The 27,087-nt window shown below is 46.9% G+C and overlaps 1 protein-coding gene across 11 annotated transcripts in view; it reads right to left on the bottom strand.

Annotated features, from left to right (window-relative positions):
• Positions 1–27,087, bottom strand: part of frmd4a (FERM domain containing 4A) — a 796,670-nt gene that overhangs the window by 439,558 nt on the left and 330,025 nt on the right. The window contains exon 1 of one of the 11 annotated variants that reach the window (XM_072470966.1): positions 26,031–26,235. The exons of 9 other annotated variants lie outside the window; for them this stretch is intronic. In XM_072470966.1, the coding sequence (XP_072327067.1) occupies positions 26,031–26,123 (93 nt within the window). In that variant the 5' untranslated portion in view covers positions 26,124–26,235. Of the gene's footprint in view, positions 1–5,502; positions 5,796–26,030; positions 26,236–27,087 lie in introns of those variants that run through there. One more of the 11 variants, XM_072470964.1, reaches the window with a different exon arrangement.

Below are 27,087 nucleotides of genomic sequence, written 5' to 3'. Positions count from 1 at the left end.
CCACAATTCATGGGCGTTATTCATTATGCACTTTCGAGAATTGGACCACATCGAACATTGGCTGGGAGGGTTGGGGGGAGGGGGACTGTGTGTGTTAATGGTGACTATGGGTGATTCCTGATTCGTTTTTGGCATTTGTTTATGTTAACATTGGGGGTTTGGTGGGAGGATGGGATCGTTGTTATTGATATAGGGATTAACATTACATTTGTTCCTGATTATTGTTTATTGCTGGGTTTAGATTTGGGAGATAATGTGAAAAAGGAGAATAAAAAAATATTTTTTTTTAAAACAAGCATCTTCATAGAATCATAGAATTTACAGTGCAGAAGGAGGCCATTCGGCCCATCGAGTGTGCACTGGCCCTTGGAAAGAGCACCCTACTTAAGCCCGCCCACCCTATCCCCGTAACCCAGTAACCCCCACTTCACTGAACACTAAGGGCAATTTATCATGGTCAATCCGCCTAACCTGTACATCTTTGGACTGTGGGAGGAAACCGGAGCACCCGGAGGAAACCCACGCAGGCACGGGGAGTACGTGCAGAGTCCGCAGTCAGTGACCCAAGCCGGGAATTGAACATGGGGTCCTGGCGCTGTGAAGCAGCAGTGCTAACCACTGTGCTACCGTCCTGCCCTAACTTTAAAAGTATCATTTGGAAAACGTAGTCTGGATTTCGGAATGCAAACCGCTAAGGGATAGCACAATTATGAGAGAAGATTTTACGAAGTATTTTTGGATGTGGAGTCCAGAAACTCTGGTGTGACAGTCATATGGGGCGATTCTGAGGAGAAATCCACTAAGATTCACAGAGTGGAGAGTGTATTTACCCACAGTCATCTTGTGTGAGTAAAAGAGATTTTTTGTGAATGAGACCATTGTGGATTAAGATGTGCTTTATCATCCATGTTAATCCTAAAACTTGTGTCTAATTGTTAATCTAAGGGTGAAATAAAGGAGTATTGTATCATAATCTAATGCTTTCATGTTTAATAAATGATTTTTTTTGCTGTTAAAACTAATTTGCTACCCCATGGTCTGTTCCGCCAAGTTTTTATAAAAAAGTAAAAGTTACTTTTGAGTCAGGGTTCCATTCTGCGATCTTCCTGTCCAGTTATAACATCAACTGGGATGGTAACATTTTGCGGACCATCTCCTGGTTGTTTTCAACGGAGTTCAATTGAATTAATGCTGGCACTCTATAAACATTCCATGTCTATTTTAAACTGACCAAGGCAGATATTCTGGGAAATCCACACCCCCGCCCCATGAAGGAAGCCAGCGCAGAGACAAAGCAGCCGGCAACCTTCCCCTGTCACTCTCATTGTCTGATGTTTGGCAAAATCAATTTGCCAGTAATACTTGTAACATTTGCAGAAGGCAATCTCAGCCCTGGTCCCCTTTCTTTGTGAAGTGGATACACTGAGACACATGAATGGCGGCAAACGAAACAGAACCCAGGCTGTACCTCATGACTAATTTCAGCGACCAATGTCCTTGAACCCAAGGACACTTGATGGAAATCCATTACAAAACTGTGCTCTTTGTTAGTGCTCTTTGGGGGGGGTTTAAACTAATGCAGCAGGGGCATGGGAACCTGGATTGTAGTTTTAGGGTAAGGGAGAATGAGAGTATAGAGGTCAGGAGCACAGATTTGACGTCGCAGGAGGGGGCCAGTGTTCAGGTAGGTGGTTTGAAGTGTGTCTACTTCAATGCCAGGAGTATACGAAATAAGGTAGGGGCACTGGCAACATGGGTTGGTACCTGGGACTTCGATGTTGTGGCCATTTCGGAGACATGGATAGAGCAGGGACAGGAATGGATGTTGCAGGTTCCGGGGTTTAGGTGTTTTAGTAAGCTCAGAGAAGGAGGCAAAAGGGGGAGGTGTGGCGCTGCTAGTCAAGAGCAGTATTACGGTGGCGGAGAGGATGCTAGATGGGGACTCTTCTTCCGAGGTAGTATGGGCTGAAGTTAGAAACAGGAAAGGAGAGGTCACCCTGTTGGGAGTTTTTTATAGGCCTCCTAATAGTTCTAGGGATGTAGAGGAAAGGATGGCGAAGATGATTCTGGATAAGAGCGAAAGTAACAGGGTAGTTATTATGGGAGACTTTAACTTTCCAAATATTGACTGGAAAAGATATAGTTCGAGTACAATAGATGGGTCGTTTTTTGTACAGTGTGTGCAGGAGGGTTTCCTGAAACAATATGTTGACAGGCCAACAAGAGGCGAGGCCACGTTGGATTTGGTTTTGGGTAATGAACCAGGCCAGGTGTTGGATTTGGAGGTAGGAGAGCACTTTGGGGACAGTGACCACAATTCGGTGACGTTTACGTTAATGATGGAAAGGGATAAGTATACACCGCAGGGCAAGAGTTATAGCTGGGGGAAGGGCAATTATGATGCCATTAGACGTGACTTGGGGGGGATAAGGTGGAGAAGTAGGTTGCAAGTGTTGGGCACACTGGATAAGTGGGGCTTGTTCAAGGATCAGCTACTGCGTGTTCTTGATAAGTATGTACCGGTCAGGCAGGGAGGAAGGCGTCGAGCGAGGGAACCGTGGTTTACCAAGGAAGTGGAATCTCTTGTTAAGAGGAAGAAGGAGGCCTATGTGAAGATGAGGTGTGAAGTTTCGGTTGGGGCGATGGATAATTACAAGGTAGCGAGGAAGGATCTAAAGAGAGAGCTAAGACGAGCAAGGAGGGGACATGAGAAGTATTTGGCAGGAAGGATCAAGGAAAACCCAAAAGCTTTCTATAGGTATGTCAGGAATAAGCGAATGACTAGGGAAAGAGTAGGACCAGTCAAGGACAAGGATGGGAAATTGTGTGTGGAGTCTGAAGAGATAGGCGAGATACTAAATGAATATTTTTCGTCAGTATTCACTCAGGAAAAAGATAATGTTGTGGAGGAGAATGCTGAGCCCCAGGTTAATAGAATAGATGGCATTGAGGTACGTAGAGAAGAGGTGTTGGCAATTCTGGACAGGCTGAAAATAGATAAGTCCCCGTGACCTGATGGGATTTATCCTAGGATTCTCTGGGAGGCCAGGGAAGAGATTGCTGGACTTTTGGCTTTGATTTTTATGTCATCATTGGCTACAGGAATAGTGCCAGAGGACTGGAGGACAGCAAATGTGGTCCCTTTGTTCAAAAAGGGGAGCAGAGACAACCCCGGCAACTATAGACCGGTGAGCCTCACGTCTGTAGTGGGTAAAGTCTTGGAGGGGATTATAAGAGACAAGATTTATAATCATCTAGATAGGAATAATATGATCAGGGATAGTCAGCATGGCTTTGTGAAGGGTAGGTCATGCCTCACAAACATTATTGAGTTCTTTGAGAAGGTGACTGAACAGGTAGATGAGGGTAGAGCAGTTGATGTGGTGTATATGGATTTCAGCAAAGCGTTTGATAAGGTTCCCCACGGTAGGCTATTGCAGAAAATACGGAGGCTGGGGATTGAGGGTGATTTAGAGATGTGGATCAGAAATTGGCTAGCTGAAAGAAGACAGAGGGTGGTGGTTGATGGGAAATGTTCAGAATGGAGTACAGTCACAAGTGGAGTACCACAAGGATCTGTTCTGGGGCCGTTGCTGTTTGTCATTTTTATCAATGACCTAGAGGAAGGCGCAGAAGGGTGGGTGAGTAAATTTGCAGACGATACTAAAGTCGGTGGTGTTGTCGATAGTGTGGAAGGATGTAGCAGGTTACAGAGGGATATAGATAAGTTGCAGAGCTGGGCTGAGAGGTGGCAAATGGAGTTTAATGTAGAGAAGTGTGAGGTGATTCACTTTGGAAGGAATAACAGGAATGCGGAATATTTGGCTAATGGTAAAGTTCTTGAAAGTGTGGATGAGCAGAGGGATCTAGGTGTCCATGTACATAGATCCCTGAAAGTTGCCACCCAGGTTGATAGGGTTGTGAAGAAGGCCTATGGAGTGTTGGCCTTTATTGGTAGAGGGATTGAGTTCCGGAGTCGGGAGGTCATGTTGCAGCTGTACAGAACTCTGGTACGGCCGCATTTGGAGTATTGCGTACAGTTCTGGTCACCGCATTATAGGAAGGACGTGGAGGCTTTGGAGCGGGTGCAGAGGAGATTTACCAGGACGTTGCCTGGTATGGAGGGAAAATCTTATGAGGAAAGGCTGATGGACTTGAGGTTGTTTTCGTTGGAGAGAAGAAGGTAAGAGGAGACTTAATAGAGGCATACAAAATGATCAGGGGGTTGGACAGTGAGAGCCTTCTCCCGCGGATGGAAATGGCTGGCACGAGGGGACATAACTTTAAACTGAGGGGTAATAGATATAGGACAGAGGTCAGAGGTAGGTTCTTTACGCAAAGAGTAGTGAGGCCGTGGAATGCCCTACCTGCTACAGTAGTGAACTCGCCAACATTGAGGGCATTTAAAAGTTTATTGGATAAACATATGGATGATAATGGCATAGTGTAGGTTAGATGGCTTTTGTTTCGGTGCAACATCGTGGGCCGAAGGGCCTGTACTGCGCTGTATTGTTCTATGTTCTATGTAAAACTGGGGCGGGGGTACGTATGTCTTATGGGTGAGTTTTAATCACTTTTCAAATAATTGATGGGGAGCCAGGAGGAGCATCGATAGCACGCCTGATAATCGCTAACAGCACCACACCCCAGGGAGCGCACAGCCCCTCCACCCCAGGGACCACACAACACCCCATCCACCCCCCACCCCAGCGCTCATCTCATTCATGCGGAAGGATAAACTTCAGAGAACATACAGTGCATAAGGAGGCCATTCGGCCCATCGAGTCTGCACCGACCCACTTAAGCCCTCACTTCCACCCTATCCCCATTAGCCAATAACCTCGCCTAACCGTTTTTGGTCACTAAGGGCAATTTATCATGGCCAATCCACCTGACCTGCACGTCTTTGGACGTAGAGATATGACAGGTGCCTATATGGGGGGGGCAATGGGGTTCATACCGAGCACCATCAAGTCTCTCTGATTTCCATTAATGAAAGATTAAGGGTGGAATTATATGGACTCTCCCACGAGTGGGATTTTCCACTCCTGCCGAAGTCAATGGTTCGCCTCATTTTCCGATACCGCCCCCACCGTGACAGGGCGGTAAATTCCCACCCTGAACATCAGGCTGCTGGCGTGCTGAAACTTCTTTAATTTATCGTGCACAGCTTGAAATTGTTGGCCACCTGAATTTAAATTGAAAGGTGCAGATTTTGAGAGTTTACTTACAGGCAAAAAATCCCTCTCAACGATGGTGCAAACAAAGAAACTAAATTCAAACAACAAATGCACTGTTAATAATGCAGCCTCCTGGCCAGAATGAACTGTGTCTGCCCACGGCGAGATATATCATTTAAAACTCTTAGAACCCAGCACGGCTTCCGTTCAGTAAAAGAATACTTGGACATGCTTGGCAGAGGCTGCACCGTGTTAGAAATGCAGCCTTAACCAGGAAGCGTAGCCAGCCAACAGACTTCTGGTAATAGCTGAACTTCCCCACCTGATAAACACCTCGGGAGACGCACCATGGTTTCAAAAACAGCTGCACTGCGCGGAGATGGTTAAAGCGCCAGTTCCGAAGGGCTCGGGCCGTAAGGTTCCAGACCAGACTGTCCCAGTTATACAGCAAATCTTCGAAACTCAGCAGAACTGTAGCCATTGCATTTGGTAACTGAAGCCTCCTTCAGTTCAACCCGATTCTCTTAAGTGTCGCTCCCCAGTCAATCCTGTAAATTGAAAATGACAACTGGGTTTCTTTTGCTCCCCGCACAATCTCTGGAGCCGAAGGAAAAGGGCTGCAGCCAACATCAACTGTCCTCCTTTCCCATAAGAAGTGTTCCTCGGAGCCCCCACTGGCTACCCCCCCCCCCCCCCCCCCCCCCCCAAGGCAGGACCAAACCCAAGATCAATTTCAGCCACCAGGTCCAACAATGCATCTCCGGCTGTTACAGATTATTAAGTGTCTTCTTGCGAGCCTCTCATGACAAATAAAAGGCCACTCCCCGTATTCACTTTGTTTTTCGAATGGGAATAAACGACATACAAAAAAAAAAGGAACACACACAACTTCAGCTGGATTGCTTGGCTGCCAGAATTCTGTCCCAGGGAAAATTAACTCTCGCTGTTGTTTTACTGCCAACAGTCCCCTGACATTCTACTTCGCTATTAGGGTCAATGGCGCCAAGCACTGTATAGAAGCAGAGCCCCACAAAAACACAGAAGCAAAGCAGAGACTGCAGACTTCAAACTACTCGCCAATTTGCATCTGAGAATAATAACTTTTCAGCATAACCATAAAATAGCATATAAAGCTCCCACCATTAATACATTACAGCCCTGTTGCTGGAGTTAATTCCTTCTTAATTGCATTCTGCAATCATTCTCTTCTTGTTGAGATAGAAACTGTTGTCCAATCACATGCTTTGAAATATCAGCCATTAAATCTTACATGGACTCCGTTCCTTAACACGACCATTGATTACATAAATTAAAATAACTGGAAGTTTAATCCAAACTATTCTGTTTTATCCATTTTCATTTGTTGCAATTCAGACCTTCCCGCACGTGATTTACATTTTCACATAAAAGTCAATCTGTCCATAAAACAGCCTGTATTCTCTGGTGATGAAGTCGCAGTGAATTGTCGTTTTGAACCATTTATGATTGCCAATTAAAACTCGAATCTTCTTCCCAGTGTTTATTTGTCTCTGGGCGGGATTTTGCGCGCACCCCGCCGGGTGTTTCGCGGCTGCGGAGGTGGCCCGCCATTGGACCGCGTCGGCATCTTCTGGTCCCTCCGTTGACAACCGGGTTTCCCGCTGACTACACCCCTCGTCGCCAGGAACTCTGCAGCCATCGGCAGGTCTGGGCAATCCTCAGGCGTGAATGACGGGAAATTCCCGGCCGTTAATTCTACCGGCGGTATCGAAAAATGAAAAAAATTTGCATTTCTACAGAGCTTTAATAAACTGAAGGACATCCCAAAGTGTAGTCGCTGTTGCACTGTAGGAAATGTATCAGCCAATATCGCACAGCAAGCTCCCATAAACAAAAAGGTGAAATCAACAGATAATTGATTTTGTTATACTGGCTCAAAAGGCACCTAACACTGGTTCAACTGTTCAGTTTTAAATCTGAGATTGATAAATATTTGTTAGCCAAAGACCTGGGGCAATAACAGGTAAATGGAATTAGGTCACTAACCAGCTAGGATCCATTGAATGGCCCCCTCATGTTCCAATGTTTGTCGGAAAAATGTCCTCGTTAGGACAAGATCAGCCATGATCTCATTAAATGGCGGAGCAGGCTCGAGGGGCCAGATGGCCTACTCCTGTTCCTAGTTCTTATGTTATTGTGCATCATTCGATAAGTGTTTCATGTTGGGGATGATTTTGACACAAGACATGTCATATTCATTCATTATCAATTAAAGAGCTCTTCCGATTTTGAAGTCAATGAAAATAAATCTACCCCCCCCCCCCGCACTATCCCCCAATATCAAAATTAGCTTCAGCTAAGTCCGAGAGGAATTACTGGTACAATTTATATTCACATCTCAGACGCAAATCATCATTACACTAAATGGAAGCACCAATCTTCCAAATTGTAGTTTCAACTTTGACAGAATTCTTGTGGTTTGCGTTTACATCCTGCTGTCATTATCACACGTGGGAAACTTTAGAGCAAATTGACCTCGCAGACTAGCTACTCAAGCTGAGCGGCTAGATCAGTAGTCTACGGATTTTCTCAACATCTCACATTTTTCTAGTAATTCTGATGCCACCAGGCCCTCTGATACAAACAAACAACCTAACCTCCTGCTCCGAAGGTCTTTTAAAACTGCTCTGACTACACTGTTCTCAGATTTCTCCCAAACCCTCAGCGACGTCAAGCTACACAGCTATTTCCAGATGCCCCTTCCCAGTTGCAGATGTCAGCTCACAAATATTTTCCATTAATTTTGCAAGGAAGTAAGAGTCAAGGGTTAGCAGCTATTTGCAAACAAAATTATTTTTAGACAGAATAAAATCTTCACAAGAAGAGAGCGACCAATACGGAAGAACGGATATACAACTGAATTCCTGAATTGATGTCCCAACAAAGAACTTTCATTACTTTTGGCACCTGAAAGGTGACCTATCAAAATGTGTTTATTATTCTTAAGCTATTAACAAGAACATAAGAATTATGAAGAATTCTTTAATAATGTTTGGAGACACGGATCTCAGTGCATCACTTTCCTCATTTAGGTTCCCCGACAGGAGACAGTCACCTGGTTTTCAGGGTTTGACGTGGAGACGTGATTGTGGAGATTGAGGAAATGGCCGCTGCCTAGAGTTTGTGTAACACGCGGTGTGATCACAGGTTCAGTTGCGATGCCCCAGCGTGGGTAAGTGACCACCTGGGTCCACGCACATTCAAGAATCTGGGTGAGATGCCAAAGTCACAAGGTGGAATTTGACCTCAGTTCACCCCGGACAATGCATCAGATGGGATGGCAGAGGATAGAATGCCTGTTCACTTTCCCACCTTTACCAGCGGTGCGGTAGGTTTTGGGTAACCCCCATGCCCTGAGGCCAATTAATTTCTGTTTAAGGGTCTCTTGCCGCCATTGCTGGAATTTTACCAGCAACCGGAAGGGATTCGCCACCTGGGGGCCTCCTGCGGGTCTGGGGGTGGTTTCATCTTGATTGAACACCTTATACCTTTGGAGGGTCCGACAGCATGGGTAACCCACGTGAGCTAGACCCCCGTTCTCGTAATCGACCCCACCCCTCCCCTGTGGCACCCACTTCCTGCCCTAGTCAGGAAGTGAGAGAGCAGGAGGCAGCTCTCCCATTTAAAAATTCTAATGCGCAGACGTATATATAAATCTGAGATGCTGTTGTTATCAGAAAATGTGAATAATGCATTTTGGTAGGTCTAACACAGAGGGGAGATATACCGTAAATGGCGAAACTCTTAGGAATATAGAATAATCCTTTCCTGCTTCACACCAATTACAACTCCACAGGCCTCATTAGGCATTAAAAAAAACAACCCAGCTCCCTGCATTTGTACAGCACCTCATAATGCAATAAAACATCCCAATGTTGTGTTGGGTGCTCTGGATCCGTGGAACACATTCAGGCCACCAACACTTAAAATAGTGCAACACTATTTTATTAAGTTAGAAACTGTTGAACATACTTTCACTGTGGGTTAACACGATGTTAGATTAAACTAAAGACCTATGCCTGTCCTAACCAGTCTATGCGCTCAGCACATGGTGAGGATCTGTGCTGTAAGCTCTGTCCTTGTAGGAGGCTGCATCCCGAATGAGCGGGAACTCTGATGCCCCCTGTCTTTATAGTGAGTGTGCTCTAACTGGTGATAGGCTGCGGCGTTGTGTGTGTTGATTGGTCCCACTGTGTGTCCATCAGTGTGTGGCTGCAGCATGATATACTGGTGGATATTATGACACCCAAGAGGCTTCACAGGAGCATTATCAAACAGAATCTGATGTCACACCACAGAGGGCGATATTATGTCAGGCAAGAGGAATGTTCCTTAATGGAGAGGCGAGAGAAAAAGAAAGACGAAGAGGTTTAGGGAGGGAATTCCGGAGTTAGGACCCAGGTGGCTGGAAGGACAAACATGGATGGAGGAGCAAATAAGATCAGGGATGTCCCTCATGGAAGCGGTTGGGGGCAGGCTAGCTATTCGGCCATGGAGCAGGTGGTTTCGGAGGCTGGACCAGTGGCCCACGTACCAAAACCTTTCTGCAAAATATTGATCAGGAATGGGAATCAGCGAATGGTTTGTCGTCTCCACGAGCACTAGGACAGTACGTTACGGTAACCGACTGAGAGCAACTCGCCCAGCATAGGTTGAACTTTGAACCCTGCTGTTGCTTGTGGCTTTGTGCCAGGGGAGCTCCTCCCACTTCCCATTGAGTCACCGACTAACCTGATTTTGTTACAAATTATTTAAACCCAATGTTGAAAAGACAGAGAGACACTGAGAGAAAGTGAAGTAAGATCGATAATATGGTGATAATACGGCCGGTGTATTCTGGCGCATGCGCAGGGGGGGGGGTCTTCTCCGCGCCGGCCATGACGGAGCCCTGCAGGGGCCGACGCGGAAGGAAGGAGTGCCCCCACGGCGCAGGCCCGCCTGCAGATCGGTGGGCCCCGATCGCGGGCCAGGCCACCGTGCCCCCCCCCCCGCCCCGGGGCTGGACCCCCCCCCCCCCCCCCCCCCCCCCCGAGGACCGCACCAGCCGGCCTACCAGCCAGTTCCCGCCGTGTGGGACCATGTCCATTTCACGCCGGCGGGACTGGCCAGAAACTTCATGCTGAATATTATGGGATGGTTAAGTACGGTCTGTACTATGCCTATTACAAACGACTGAAGGAACTAACCCGCACCTGGAAAACCAGAAATGTCCACTGTTAGATATGATTCTGTGATTGGGCAGCACTTGTTGAACAACCCCAATTGCGTTAACAACCAATTAAAAATAATCAGATGAGTTCACAACGTGGCTCATTTACATATGCTGGAAGCCATACACAGGGACCAGTTCTCTGCAAAAGAAAAAAGAATATGTTCAAGCCTTGCATCTTTTTTGAATTACCCTAGAGCTTGGGGCACCTAGCGCTCCCTATTCCTTTTGCCATGGCAACACGTTGGTCAATCAGAGTTGACTTGCCAACTGATCGGCACTTTTTCTGTGCTATAAATTATTGTGATGGTTTAAAACTTGCCATTCTTGCATTTGTCCCGATTAGTGCAATGCAAAATGCTTTGACAATGTGTCTCTTTCCAACAATATTCAAGTTTCGTACGACCAAGTGAATGACTTAAGTTGACTTAATGACCTGAGGAAGGAGCTGCGCTCCGAAAGCTAGTGACATCGAAACAAACCTGTTGGACTTTAACCTGGTGTTGTAAGACTTCGTCCTGTGCTCACCCCAGTCCAACGCCAGCATCTCCACATCATGACTTAAGTTGTGTAATCCCTTCCATAACCACTGGAGGTCGCAAAGTGCTGACAGCCAATGAGATACTTTGGAAGTGAAATGAAATGAAATGAAATGAATGAATGAAAATCGCTTATTGTCACAAGTAGACTTCAAATGAAGTTACTGTGAAAAGCCCCTAGTCGCCACATTCCGGCGCCTGTTCAGGGAGGCTGGTACGGGAATTGAACCGTGCTGCTGGCCTGGCTTGGTCTGCTTTCAAAGCCAGCGATTTAGCCCTGTCAGTCACTGTTGTAATGCAGGACACATGGCAGCCAATTTGTGCACAGCAAGCTCCCAAAAACAGGAATGTGATAATGACCAGGTTCTTTTCTAATGTTGTTTGGGGGATAAATGTTGGTCAGAACAGGGAGAACGCCCCTGCTCTTTATCAAAATATTGTTATGAGATCTTATACACCCAATTGAGCAGACAGATGGGGGCTCGGTTTAACTACAAATTAATATTCATCATCATGGTACATAAATATTTTTTTTAAAAGGTAACTTGAACAAGGTGATTTCTTGCAGCTTTTATGCAAGTTACATGGTTCTAAAAATCTGTTTAGCTGATATCCATTTTTAAATTGCACGGTGAAAAAGTTGACATGGATAAGATCATAAGACGTAGGACCAGAATTAGGCCACTCGGCCCATCGAGTCTGCTCCGCCATTTAATCATGGCTGATATGTTTCTCATCCCCATTCTCCTGCCTTCTCCCCATAACCCCGGATCCCCTTATTAATCAAGAACCTATCTATCTCTGTCTTAAAGACACTCAGTGATTTGGCCTCCACAGCCTTCTGCAGCAAAGAGTTCCACAGATTCACCACCCTCTGGCTGAAGAAAGTCCTCCTCATCTCTGTTTTAAAGGATCGTCCCTTTAGTCTGAGATTGTGTCCTCTGCTTCTAGTTTTTCCTACAAGTGGAAACATCCTCTCCACGTCCACTCTGTCCAGGCCTCGCAGTATCCTGTAAGTTTCAATAAGTTCCCCCCTCATCCTTCTAAACTCCAAGGAGCACAGACCCAGAGTCCTCAACTGCTCTTCATACAACAAGCTCTTCATTCCAGCGATCATTCTTGTGAACCTCCTCTGGACCCTTTCCAAGGCCACCATATCTTTCCTTAGATACGGGGCCCAAAACTGCTCACAATACTCCAAATGGGGTCTGACAAGAGCCTTACATAGCCTCAGGATTACATCCCTGTTTTGCACTCTAGCCCTCTCGACATGAATGCAAGTGTGAGGTTAGTGGGATCATTCCAGCAGCAAGCATTTTGCAAGATTTTTGTCCGTAATTTCACCTGGACAATTTTGATTAACTCCTGCAAAAAAAAAAATTAAAGGGGCCAGCAGCTGTAACACATGGCCAGGAAATCTGGATGAAAATTTTAAGGAGCAGTTTGGCAGAGTTAATTTATAAGAACTATCAAGCAACCCTTGTGGAGAGATTTCTACACAAGATTAAAGTAGACAGTCAACAGTGAAGCCTTTTTGATCCCGGTTTAGCAACATATGATTCATCACAGACTTTTATCAAAAGTGCTGCAGGCCCTTACCCAGCACATCAAAAACACCATTCAGTCCTCCTCAAATCACACTCAGCTGCTCAAACAAAGAGCTCAAATGTTAGCAACAGTACAAGGTTCTGCGCTGTCCCGTCGATAGAGAGGAAGTTCCCCCGACTAATGGACTGATTTTGAGTAACGGAATCTGGGTTTAATGGCTGTTTGTCAGGGAACGATGATGTACATGAGGTCATCATAACTCTGGGAAGACAAGGAGGAGCACACAGGGGGAGAAAGGTTCACAGGTCAACCTCCACCTTTCTGTGACTAGACTATAGCGTTATTCACCACCCTTCACAGCCACAAATATTTACCGAAAGGGGTTTGTATTTGATCTAAGAAGCAATCCAATTAGTCCAACCCTCCCTCTCCTGTACCTCTGCAATCTTTTCCCGCTCCAAGTATTTATCTAATCCCCTTTTTAAAGCTGCAACTGCACCCAAACTTTAACCACTCATTGGCAGTTACTTTAAATCTGTATCCTCTGATTATCGACCATCCAGCCTCTGGAATCCTCTCCTTTTCATTGACTCGATCTAAACCTTCCGTGGATTTGCCCAACTCTATTCAAATCTCCTCTTGGTCTTCTTTTCTTCAAGGAGAATGGCCGCAGCTCCTCCGGCCTCCCCACGTGACAGTAATCCCTCTTCCCCAGAACCATTCCAGTAAATCCCTGACTAAGTCCATGATGTCCTGTAAGGTTCCCACCCTCCCTTTAGTTGGAGACTAGGGTTTAGGACAAAGCTTCCCAATCTTTCTTTCCATTCTCACCCAATGTTGACAATGGCACGATCCCAGAGTGCCGGAGTTGGGGCGGTGCTGGGTGGGAAGCGATGATGGGTTTTTCCCCCCTCTGCCATGGTGCAGCCTCTCTTGGAGGATGTGACCTCACAGCTCATTTCTTTAGTACACGCCCACCGCTTCACATCAAGAAAGGGCCTCGTCCCAAAAGAGTCTCCTCTCCACGATCGCTACTTCTGCCTCAGGGGGAAGAGCTCATGACCCCAAATGCTCACCCCAAGACCCCATCAGGGGCTGCGGCCCACAATTTGGGAACCCCCCCCCCCCAGTTGAGGATAGAAAGCTGATCAAATGGCAGGAAAAATGTTTGAAATTTTCCCCCTGCTCCCAAGGAGAAAATCAAATCTTATTCAAAATAAAGGGGTTAATACTATGAAGGAGAATGCAGGGAGCCAATTACCTACAAATTAATTTAATTTAAGGGTTTACTTAGGCCCCATTCTGGCTCTGAATGAGATATCCAACTGGCAAAGTGGGGCGCCTTCATCGATTTGGAGCAAGGTCTCTGGGTGGGTTCAGGATGGCAAGGACAGGTGGAAGACATGGCTATCCACATGAGGGTCCGCCCTCACTGGAACCATTATGGTCGCTGGGCTACAGCTGTGATCACTGGCAGTCCCTTGGAGGGGTTTCTGAAGAGTGAGGAAAAGCTTCCTGGTTTTATTCTTCGCAGCCTCCACCTTCGGACCAATAGCTCCCACCTCAGCCCCTGGAGTCGGTGATCAACGCCCCCCGGATGCTGGAGAGGATTCCACTGGCCCTCCAGCGACGAAGACCCGCCTGCCATCACTGATTGGACGGCAAGCCTACTCCTTGGCTTTCAATTGTTCATTCCTTTAGCGGTGGGTGTGTATATAACACAGGTTCCAGAGCCAGTCCCCATGTCGGGCTCCTAACTTGCTGAATGAGAATTCAGTCCAACGGTTCAGGTCAAAGACCTTTCATCTTTCAACTGAGGGAAGCACTTTTCAGTGACCTGTTGTTAAATGCCTTGTTAAATGATGTACCTTGCTTTTCCAAGTGCATGCTGTGAGCCACTTATCATACCTTGGCAGACAATGACTGACTGGCCTTCATTCTGCTTCAGCAGGAGGTGGGTTGGTAATGACCCGACCAAGGTGCTCTTTGATTTTTCCTCGGGGAGAGTTGTCTGTCGCTTCGGGGGACTGGGTTACTAGCAGAACCTTGAAAGGCAGCTGCGGAGAAAGAATCTCATTGAGGCTTGTAGCAAACAGCTAGAGATAAGGTCAGTGTGATCACTATTTCAGCGATAAACTGGTGGTAGGATATACGAAAGAATGAGGAACGCCAAGTTTGATGAACAAGCGGGGCACTTGAAGCAGAATCACTGACAGACATTTTGCAATTCCGAGATTTGTATGAACCGAGATTTGCATTTACATGAAACATCGGTTGCCGGGCAACCCATTTCTCACAGGTCAACACAGCTGATAGCGATCAGTGAATTAATGAAAGGTTGCCTGCGGAGGTGTTACTTTGAGGGAATTATAAAACCATAATCCTATTAGGCCTTCTGACTGATAGTTTTCTTTCGCCCAATTATTTATTATTCTCCTTGTCGTCCTCTTCAGCAGCGTATTGCTCTCTGCTTGTGAAGGTGCTGACTTGTGATGTGCTGAGAGTGTCAACCGGCCCACTGGTACCTCAACTCAGCTGCCACACACTTCATATACAAGCACAGATAATGAACATCAGTTGGCAGACTGGCACATTCCAAGGACCAGGGCTCTGTGCTGTGGGGATACACTGAAGCCTGGGGCAGCCACTGCAAAGGTTTGATGGTAAACAGGCAATTTATGCTCAGGTTGGAGTACATCAAGGGACTGGAACACGTGTAGAGCGCCTTGTGCTCAATGCTTAAAGTAATTTAAATGTAGGCGCAATTTGGGGATTTAACAATGGGAAATAAGGAAATGGCAGATGAATGGGACAGGTATTTTGTATCGGTCTTCACCATGGCGAATACCTGTAACATCCCAGATAGAGCTGGCACTCCCAGGGTTCCCAGATGGTACCAGAAGTGTCAGGATGCCACCCTGCCCAGAGTGCAAGCACCTGGGAGTCTCTGATTCTCTGGGAGACCCCCACGAGTGCCATTCCCTCTGGTTCCCCTTTGTGGAGGCTAGTACTGAATGGCGCACCGAGGCGAAGGGGATAGGTCCCAACCCCCCGGGCGACTCGGGAAACTGCATATCAAAGTGAAACTAGCTGTCTCACTCTAATAGGCAGATTTGCCAAAGAGCGATCCCGGGAGCGGGGTCTCTTGGCTTCTATCGGCCACATTGCGCTGCTTTTCAGGCATAATGTGGCCGTTCGATCGTGCCCATGATAACAGGGCACTTGGAAAATTTTGAAGTTATCAGGCAGAGTCAACATGGTTTTGTGAAAGGAAAATCATGTTTAACCAAATTATTGGAGTTCTTTGAAAAAGTCACATGTGCTGTGGATAAAGGGGAACCGGCGGATGTACTGTACTGAGATTTCAAAAAGACATTTGACAAGATGCCACATCAAAGGTTATTGCTGAAAATGCTCATGGTGCGTGGATAGAAGATTGTTAACAGGAAACGGAGAGTAGGCATAAATGGGTCTTTTTCTGGTGGGCAGGATGTGACGAGTGGAGTGCCACAGGAATCAGCTTCAACTGTTTTTTACAATTTACACAAATGGATGAAGGGACCAATGGTATGGTTGCTAAATTTGCTGATGGCACAAAAATAGGCAGGAACGTAAGTTGTTAAGGAGGCTATAAAGGGGTACAGAAAGGTTAAATGTGTGGGCAAAGATCTGCAAATGGAGCACAATGTGGGAAAATGTGAAATTGCCGATTTTGCCAGAATTAATAACAAATATTATCCAAAAAGAGATTGCCGAGTTGGAGATGCAGAGGGATCTGCGGGTCCTGGTGCCTGAATTGTAAAAGCTTAGTCAACAGGTGCAACAAGTAATTGGAAACAGAATGTTACCATTTATTGTGAATCTGACTGCTTTCCATTTACACTGAGGCCACTGGCCTGTCCTCAGATAAGCTCAAACACATGTGTCGTGTTGGGTGTTCTGGTTCACAAACAAGCCAACAATGCTGGAAGTGGTGTAACGCTATTTTATTAACTGTTCAACTATGCTAACATACTGTAAACGTGGGTATAAGCAATGCCAGCTTAACTGTGGACCCTTTCCTATCACTCGCTATGGTGAGGCACTCAGTACATGGTGAATGTCTGTGATGCAGGCTGTGAGCTCTGTGCTCTGAGCTGGCTGCTGCTAGAATGAGCAGGAACTCTCCTGTCCCCTGTCTTTATAGTGCTTGTGCTCTCACTGGTGATTGGCTGCGGTGTTATGTATGCTGGTTGGTCCGACTGCATGTCCATCAGTGTGTGTGTGATTGCACCATAATGTACTGATGTATATTATGACAATATGGATCCTTCCAAACACTGGTTATGGAGAGTTAATGCAGCAAACTAACTAAGACATGTATCTCCCACTTCCATAGGGAGGTAATCTTAAGGTAACCCAAAACCATGTTGCCTGTGATTCTAATTCATTCCAATTCATCTGTCCTGGTTAAGAAACAGCTCGGTTTTAATCTTCGCATCCTTGTTTTCAAACCTCTTCATGGTCTCACCCCTCCCCATCTCGATGATCTCCCGTTCTTCCACCCGTGTGCGTTCCTCTAATTCCAGTCTCGGGAACCCCCAATTTTGATCATTCCAGCACTGGCAGACCTGCCTTCGGCTACCTGGGTGCTAAGCTCCTGAATTCCCTCACTAAACCTCTCCAAATCTCCACCTGGCTTTCTTCCTTTTGGACACCCCGGCATACCGAACTCTTCCTGATCTGTCCTGATATCTCCTAATGCAGCTCAGCATCAGGTTTTGTTTGACAGCGATGCCGAGAATGGACTTGGGATATTTAATTTTTGTTAACGGCGGTTCTGGATAAATGCAAATTGGTGTTATTGGGTGTGCCAAGAAAGCGATCAGAGAGTTTGATATCTGAATGGTAATATTTCCACAGATTTAATTAGTTGATCCAGTATTGCAGTATATATAATCATACAACGGTTCCCAGCACCAATAGCTCTCTGCGAAGTATTGATAAACAGGGACTGTGATTCTCAGCCAGTGAGCGACCACTTCTGCTGCCAGGATTTAAAAAACAATTCTATTAGTATTCACCCCCGACCATCAACTCCCGGATCAATCATTCCCACTGCTACACACCCGGAACTGTGACAATCATTCATTTTTCTGCTCAGTTCTAATAGGTGATGACGGGCTGCCAAATCATCACAACCATCCCCGTAATCACCCGAATCTAGACCGGGATCATCAACTCTCTTATACCCGGGAGGTATCATTTTTGTTATAGCAATTAAAATGATTATTTCAAAATGCTCACTCGCTTAAACAAGGTCTGCATGACAGTTCACAGCCATAGGTTAGCGAACAATCTTTTTATTAGTCATGAGTAACAAAGTATTACAGCTCTTTTATGAGAATTAAATTGGAAACACCTAATTAATTCTTGAAAAGTTATTTATTCCTCAACAGGTTCAGCTCTAAAAACCAAAGAGAGAATAAACTTGGGTTTATGTTGTGTTTCGTCTCATCCTCAAGAGGTTGCTAAATAAATACATCAAGTAAATACTTTCAAAGTGTGGGCACTGTGGTTATGAAGCCAAATGTGGTAACTAATGCATAGCAAAACCTCCCAATAGTAAGTCAGATAGATGGTCTGCTAATCTTATTTCTGGCAATGTGATTAATGGTAGGGGTTTTGTCCAGGATAGCTTGAGAGCTCCCTGACCCTTTTTGAGTAACACCAGGTCACCTTTCTACATCCAGCTGAGCAGACTGGTCCTTTATTTTAATGTGTTAACTGAAAAGCAGTGCCTCCGACAATGCAGCACCCCCTCAGTACTACACTAGACTGCCTGTCTAAATTAGAGGCAGAATTTTACAGGGAGTGAGTTGGTGGTGTCACTCACTCCCATCCAGTCCTGTCATCCTGCGCTATTTAACGTCTAGCGGGGTTTTATTTGCCGAGTGCTGAAGCCTCCGCCTCCATCTGGGATGGGAAGGTACACCTTCCGAGGTGTATCGCCCATTCAGGTGGCTGCTGGCTCTCTGGTCCTGACAGCGATGGGGGCTGCTGGGACTGCAGCCGTCCCCAACGTGGATCGTCACCATGACCATGTGGAAAGGTAATTGGGGAGGGGGATATGGCTGACGGACCCGGATAAGGGGTGGGAGGGCGTTCGGTGGCCATGTTGGACGGGGAAGTGGGGGAGGGGAAATGTGGGGTGATCTAAGCATGGGGGGGGGGGGAGGCCTCTGATGGAAAGAGGGAGCCCATAAATAAGGCGCATCCTCCCCCCCCCCCCACCCCACATACCCGAGTAATGTTACCTGCCGGGTTTCCCACCCAACACTTGCCCCTACGAAATAGCAGCGGAAGCCAAGTGGCCTATAGGTGGCCATTAATTGGCCACTTAACGGTCTTAATTGGTACAAACGTAGGCGACCACCTGACGACCCTCCCCATCTCTGGTAAAATTATGGCGGGGGTGGGGGAAGGTGTAAATGGATTCCAAAGGCTCCCTCACCTGTCCACAGAGGAGTATAAAATTCTGCCCTACGTGTATAAGTCCTGAACTGAGACCTGAAGTTTCAACTTACTGACTGCGAGCTCAGAGTGATACTGACTGAGCCAACCTCACAACCATATTATTAAATAAACTATGAATATAGATTAAAGATTTGCTTCTCTGTAAAGATTTCCAATGATTGACAAAGACATTTTCTCCAACTCTGTAACAATTCGGGAACAATTGGGTGGTTTGACTTTATCTCTGGGTTCAAATCCAAGCCACGATGTTTGGGGGCCTTCACGCCACATAGTGAAATCTGGCTAAATCTCCATCGAACCCTCCGTGACTGAGTTTATTACGAATTGACAATGTCATTCCGAGAGGCCTCCTACAAAGATGCTGTGAGCAATTGAGAAAACACCGTGTTGCAGTGAAGCACAACAAACATGTTGGAGTTCGGGACTGAGTCTAGTCACAATGCAGAGAACGTTTGCACCTTTGAGCGGTGTGTCTTGTTATATTACACTTTGTGGTAGTATGTCGTTACTCTTTGTCTTGAGATTCCGGATGGTTTGACGAGTTGATTAAAAAGAAACCACTAATCTTTAACTTGAAGCAAAACTGATTTATTGAATAACGATTAAATTAAATAGAGTTCGCACACTCTACAGAGCTATAACTATTAATAAAGTAAAATTGAGTCTGTTAAACAGTAATCTAGAATCTAGAATTAACTAATGATGTCCACGTGCTGCTTTTATCTAATCTAAACTAGTCCTTGAGCTGTTATCAATCTCTAACCTCTGCTAACACTTAACTGACTACCCAAGATTCCCTGAGGTCTAATATTTATACTGGGAACTGGTGTTGCCCTCTAGTGTTTGAGTTACACAGATGTAATAATTAAGCCTTCACTGGTATACCTATATACATATCATTACATGTCTGACCTGGGAATCTTTCCTGCCAGTGCCTCAGTTAGGACAATCCTGCCCCCAAGTCAGAAGGTTTCAAATTCAAGTTCCACTCCAGAGATTAGAGGACACAATCCGGGCTGGCACTTTAATGCACTATTGAGAGAACTCTCTTTCTCAGATGAGCATATGAACGAGGAGCCGGAGGAGGCCATTCAGCCCCTCGGACCTGCCCCACCATTCAATCCGATCATGGTGGATCTGATTGGAACCTCAACCCCACATTCCTGCTGAGCCCCCCCCCCCGATAACCTTTCACCCCCGTTGTTAATCAAGAATCTACCTGGCTCTGCCTTAAAAATATTCAAAGATTCCGCTTCCATTGCCTGTTGAGGAAGAGAGTTCCAGAGAATAACCCCCCGCCTCTGAGAGAGAATATTTCTCCTCAGCTCGGGCGACCTTTTATTTTTAAACTATGCCAAAATGGACAATTTGCTGAAACAATGGAGGAAATTACACCTGTCACCAGAAAGGAAGGAAATGTTCGCTAACAAGTCACAGAAACAATAACTTGCCAACTTGGAAAATGTTTTCATCTGCTCAATAATTCAAGGAAGTAACAAAAGATATGCAAAGGGCGGGATTCTCTGGTCTGCCAGCCGCCATTACTGGTGCGGAGTGCCGTCCGCCGGCATCGGGATTCTCCGTTCCCGCAGCCGGCCAATTTTCCCATTGTGGCCACCACACGCCAGCGGACCGGAGTATCCCGCTGACGGAGAATCCTGCTGAAAGTGTAGGGAAGGAGGTAGGACAAAAACTGAAGCATCGATGCTCGGCCAGTCTTGGGTGCCTGATGGAGATGCTTAAAGCCCGGAGCAGAGTGGGACTGGAGATGCTGATGGAGCCCCACAGTGTTAATCAGAGAGGCTGGAGTGAGGATCACATTTAAACGCTTCATATATTCCATCATAGAAGAAGGGAGACAGGATGTGTAGGAACTCCAGAGCCACCTGTTTACTTTGCTATGCCAGGCAGATGTTTTCTGGAGGGCTCTTGAGGAGATAGAGGGCTGTAAAAGTACTCCTAGTGGGTTCCAGAAAGGATATGGCATGCTGACAAGATCTTCACACTGCGATTGCCGCTAAAAAGTGGTGTGTGTGTAAATTGGGGCCTTGAACAAATTGGTATTTTCTGCATAATACACAACTCTTCAGAGATTAGCTGAGACTCTTGGCTCTTCAGAAAGGCAATTTGTAAAGTCTCTGGCAGGGTCAGGGCCACTTGGTTTAAGCTGCCACGTTGACATTCCTCAGTTGGCAAGGTGTGAAACCCCCCCCCCCCCCACTTATCAATGCACGTGTCTAAGATGGGTCAGGAAACGGGTCACAAAAAAAAAATGGCCCAAAGTGATTCTCTATTTTGAGGGGGGCTTGCAGAGCCCTGAAGTGCTCCTCGCAGCTCCGGCTGCTGATATGGGGTCCTGCACTTCCGACGGCGGCCCCGCGCAACATGGCGGACCCACACCGCGGGCCGGCCCCGACAATATAGGCGAGATAGCATGTGCCCGCCGGTCGGTGGCCCCCGATCGTGAACCTGACCGTGACGGATCCCCCCCACCAGGGCGGCCGCAGGCTGGGTCCGCAGCCGCCATCCAAGTACCCGCCGTGTGGAACCATGAGGGAACCATGCCGGCGGGAACTCGGCCAGTTGCCGGCGGAGGATTGCCACGGGGGCCTCTTTCGATGGCCCCCGGCGGGCGTCGCGTCGACCGCACACGCGAGCGACCGGCAGCGATTCTCCGGTCCGCGGAGAATCACGGGAAGGCGTCGGACCCGATCGCGGGTCTTACGCCCCATTCTGAGCCCCCATGCCGGGCGCGATTTCGGCTCGGAGAATCCCGTCCATCGGCTTTCCTGATTTTATTTGCTTCATCATTGGCGGCCGTGCCTTCAGTTTCCTGGGGCGTAAGCTCTGAAATTCTCTCCCTAAACATCCCCACCTCCGCTCCTTCCTTCTACCCTTTAAAATGCTCATTAATACCCTCTCCTTTGGCCAATGGGTCCTATATGCCTTTTTAGCAAGGCATCATTGTTATCCCCCCCCCATAATTTTCCTGTGAAGAACCTTGGGAATTTTATGACGTTAAGAATGCTATATAAATGCAGGTTGTTGTTGTGGAAGGTGTCAAGTTGAATATGAACTGGGATCCAATAATTGTAACTTGCACGAGTTTACAGTGATTACATGACACACGGGAATGGGGACGTTGGCAGTTTGATTAGTGTGCAGTGTCTTTGGGAAAATCCTGATTGTTCACTGCTTGAAAAGTGAAGAAGTGTGAGCTAACGAAACGGCTAGAAACCCCGGAAACCCACCTAGCTCCTTTAACCAGAGGTACTTGGTGCTGATCCATTACCATAACCTTGTTTGGTATCTAAGGTGTGACTTGCAACTTTAAGAAGCTTGAAACATTATTGAAACTGCTTGGTAGTAGAACCCCAGCATTGCTGGGAAGAGCAACCTGTTGCTGAAGCTTTTCACCTTGTTCGCATCAGGACAAATGCAAGAGTGGCAAATTTCAAATGATCACAATAATTTATACGACTGGGGAAAAGTGATTATTTGGTACCAATTAGCAGCCTTCTCTCCTGTAGTATTCATATATGTAGCTTCCATTACACTCAAATGTGTCACACTCCAAGCCCAACTGACAGTCTTAAATTAATTAGCGGCCATCATTTTTAGCACACTCCGAGGGTTATTTAGAAAACTTTGTCCAATCACAAATCACATCTCGAGTTGGACACTGTGCTTTTGAGTTTTGGAAGCACGGACTGGTTGGGTACAGTCTATACTTTGCCTGTTTCGAACAGTAGCTGGGACATGCTGTTTGTCACGATCCGCCAATCATTGGGACGTACAGCCTACTGACTAGAACATAGACTGATGTACCATTGTGCCCTCTCTTATCTACGACCAGTTCGACACAGTATGAATTGGCCAAATTATCAGGCAAGTTGTTACAAGCAGTTTTGAGCAGGTTTTCCACGAGGATTCTTCCACTTTTCAAGACCATATAGGACTTGCACATTGATAACAATGCTGTGTCCATCTGCTCATTTAACATTCTTAGCCTTGTCACCGATGTTCCACTTAAGGAAGGCACAGATATTTGTTCTCCAGCACTGTATCACGGCGATCTAGACCCGCCACCATTGTGTGAATCAGTATTCACAGAGCTTATGGACTCAGCAACTCACACAGCTGAGTTCAGCTTTAACAACACCATGTATGTCCAAATGGTGTTGCTATGGGATCCCCTCTACACCCAACTCTCACAAACATCTTTGTTGGGTGCCTTGAGAAATGTGACTTTGATGGAATCACACCTAGCCTCCTACCCCTTGCATATTTCCGGTATGTGGGTGAGACATTTGCTAGATTTAAATTTACAGCAGCAGGCGGTAATTTCCTTGTATATCTTTATGGGCATAAACCTGCGTTTAAATTCACCATTGAATGGAGCCATCAAAATAAACTCCCTTTCCTTTGGGGCAGCACGGTAGCATTGTGGATAGCACAATTGCTTCACAGCTCCAGGGTCCCAGGTTCGATCCCGGCTTGGGTCACTGTCTGTGCGGAGTCTGCACATCGTCCCCGTGTGTGCGTGGGTTTCCTCCGGGAGCTCCGGTTTCCTCCCACAGTCCAAAGATGTGCAGGTTAGGTGGATTGGCCATGATAAATTGCCCTTAGTGTCCAAAATTACCCTTAGTGTCGGGTGGGGTTACTGGGTTATGGGGATAGGGTGGAGGTGTTGACCTTGGGTGGGGTGCTCTTTCCAAGAGCCGGTGCAGACTCGATGGGCCGAATGGCCTCCTTCTGCACTGTAAATTCTATAAGTTTTTTTTTGACGCACTAATTGACAAATCTGCCGGGGGTTCTCTACCACAACCTGCCGCAAGCCCATGTTCACTGGTCGATACGCGTGCTGGGAATCCACGCACTATGAGGTTGGCATTATTGGCAACCTCACAAACAGAGCCTGAGCCATTCGCCCACCATGTAATGGCTAGCTCGATCAGGTCATTTTACGCTGTAAATCACATAAACTCATGAATGGGCCTAAGGCTGTCGTCTTTGACCCTGAAAAGTGGCCAATCTTCCTCAGCTGTTGCTCCTCCTGACATTGGTATTCCTGATGAGTGCTAGATGAAACGTTTCGACAAAATACCTTTTTTCATCCATACTCAGGTTCTGTATTACCAAAGAAATGGGGCGGGATTCTCCGACCCATGCCGGGTTGGAGAATCGGCGGGGGTCGGTGTTAATCCCGCCCCCGCCGGCCGCCAAATTCTCCAGCCCCCCAAAATCCCCCCGACGTGAATCGCGCCGCCCGCCTGGGAGAAGGGCGAGAGCCGGCGCAACGCAATGGGCCCCGGGGCCGCCCGAATTCTCCGGCCCGCGATGAGCCGAGCTGCTGCCCGTTTTAAGCCCGTCCCGCTGGCATAAATTAGGGTAGGTACTTACCGGCGGGACCCGGCGCGGGCTGATCTGGCCCGGGGGGGGGGGGGGGGGGTGATCCACATGGTGGCCTGGCCCGCGGTCGGGGCCCACCAATCCGCAGGCGGGCCTGTGCCGTGGGGGCAGTCTATTCCTCCACGCTGGCCGGTGTAGCAGTCCGCGATGGCTGGCGCAAGTATGAACCCCCCCCCGCGCATGCGCCAACTCGCACCGGCCAGCGGAGGCTCTTCCCCGCCGGCGGGCGCGGTGCAAACCACTCCGGGGCCGGCCTAGTCCCTGAAGGTGCGGAGGATTCTACACCTTCGGGGCGGCCCGACGGCGGTGCGGTTCACACCACTCCTTTGCGCCGTTGTTGCCCGTCCCACTGGTTCGCGGGGAATCCCGCCCATGATCTTCACTCATTAATGCTCTTAATTATTTTCATCTCGATGGAAACTCTCCCGTGTTGAATTGACTCTTTGCTGTCTTACTGACAGCATTATCGGGGAAGTGTTCCGAAGGAGGAGTCTAGATAGTAATCCGCAACCTCAGACAAACATCGGCCGATAGCTCCAGATGAACATGCTACATACCCAATCTGCATAGCTGCATTGGGAAACGAAAGGTTCTCAATTTGTTTTTCCCAATTTATGCTTTGATTTTGGACGGATAATTGAGAGTGTCTGAACAACAAAGTATTCCCGCCTAGACTTTGCAACCTTTTTAAGATTTCCTTAATTCCACTGCTTTCTGAACCCTGTTATATGAAATAGCGTCCAGTGTGGATGAGGACCGTGCCGTGTATGTCAGATAGTGGATGACTTTTATCAGCCAATGATCTCTTGGGAAATTGACTGCGGCATTAACAATGCAGATGATGAGAATTCAGAGACATGTTGCCTGCAGCTGTGCGGGCTCAGTAATTACAATAACAAACATTGCACAGTGCATGCTGTTAATGTAATGGGACAATATTTAGGGACGCAAGTCTTCAGAAATTCCATCATCAGGTCGTTTAAAAAGGGGCAAAAAGATCCCTGCCTGAGAAGGTGCACAAGTTGTTGTTTTCGACAAATGGGACTGTGGAAGCAGAGTTTGGCCAGTGAGAAGGGGAGAAATGTTGCTGTCAATTTCTAATCAACGAGCTCCACAATTAAAACATCCATTCAGATAATGTTAATTGGACAGACTAGATGCCATCACCATCATGATTAATCTGCACATTAATTATTTTCCAAATATAATATTTCTGGATGGGCATTTGCCTCTGGTACACTCTGATACAGGAAACAGGGTTTGAGCCAAAAGACTGATCTCTTTCTCACATCCATTCAATACTCCAATGCTCATTTTCGCCTTCAGCAGCCAATGCCTGTCACCGCACGGTTCAATTTACACTCTGCAAAGCAAAAAAGAAATAACCAAGAGATGGTTCGGTTTATTTGAGCTCGATGAAAGGCTGTACATCCACGCCTGAAGTTTCCCTATGTCCTCGAAACAAACGGTAAATGCTTCATCCAATCCAGCAGTAACAGGGACCAGATGTAATATGTACTGACAGCCTTAATACTGTAGCAGAGATATTTAATATTGACTCGCTACTCAGGGAATGAATCCTCTTACCTTTTCACTGTTTCCCCTTTTTAACGTTCCGTACGGAATTTTGAACAGGAGTCTCCTCGTCCTTCCAGGCGTTACTGCAGCCTGTACAACCATCCTGCAGGCTCGATACGATAAGGACAAAAAAAAAAGCAACACGAAATTCAGCAACTTCCGAAGCCGGTATCCACACCAGATTCCTCAAATTCCAAGGCTGAGTATGTGGGGTTTTCAGTCCGCCAACAGGACGTGCTTGCTGGGGCTCCTTCCCCCCTCCCCCCCCCCCCCGACTTCAAAGACAAGATTTGAAAACACCTCCTCTGAGGGTTTGCTCTGTGCTGTAAACACTCGGCTTTCTTCGTCAATGCAGCCCAGCCTCAGAGCAGCAATGTGCTCAAGAAAAACAAAAGCTTTTGGGAGAGGAACGCTCCCAAAATGTCAAGTTTAGTTTTGAACATCAGTGGATGCTGACAGGGTCAGCTGTCTAATCTGCCTATATCAGTGCTAATGGTGCACCACGTGATACAGGACTCCCCCTGGTTTGTTGCAAGTCAGGTCACATGTCCATTTCAGGGAGAATATCTGATGTATCACCATCTGCTGCCGAGATTATTGCTAAATCATCGCAGCCACTGATCTTTACAAGAGCACAGCAAAGCGGTTTCTGATGTCAGGAAACTTAAGAGGCACAGCTTCAGTTTTCCATGGAGGGATGCGATAGGCTGTAATCTAAATGCAGGACAAAATCAGATGCAATGACTTCAATTCTGAGCCAACAACGATTGAGGACCACCGCAAACAACTCACTCCACTCAACTTCCAGCCTCGCGTGTGCAAGGAGGCAACAGGCTACAATGCAGGCAAAAGAAAGCTCAGATTATATTTCCACATTATGCAAAATGATTTTATTTCTTTCAGTATTGGTAGTGATTAGTGTTGACATGGATGTGCTGCAAGCGATGGCTGTAACGCCAAGCGGCGCAGCACAATATATTCATCTCTGTAACATTACTGCAAAAACATGTGACATGAAATCTTAATCTGCTGTTTTGTGATGGAATAAAAACACTCCCTCCCCAGG

Source organism: Scyliorhinus torazame, chromosome 13 (genome assembly GCF_047496885.1).
Source record: "Scyliorhinus torazame isolate Kashiwa2021f chromosome 13, sScyTor2.1, whole genome shotgun sequence".
NCBI lineage: Eukaryota > Metazoa > Chordata > Chondrichthyes > Carcharhiniformes > Scyliorhinidae > Scyliorhinus > Scyliorhinus torazame.
The sequence above is the reverse complement of the archived record's forward strand: the minus strand, read 5'-3'. Positions and strand labels throughout refer to the sequence as shown.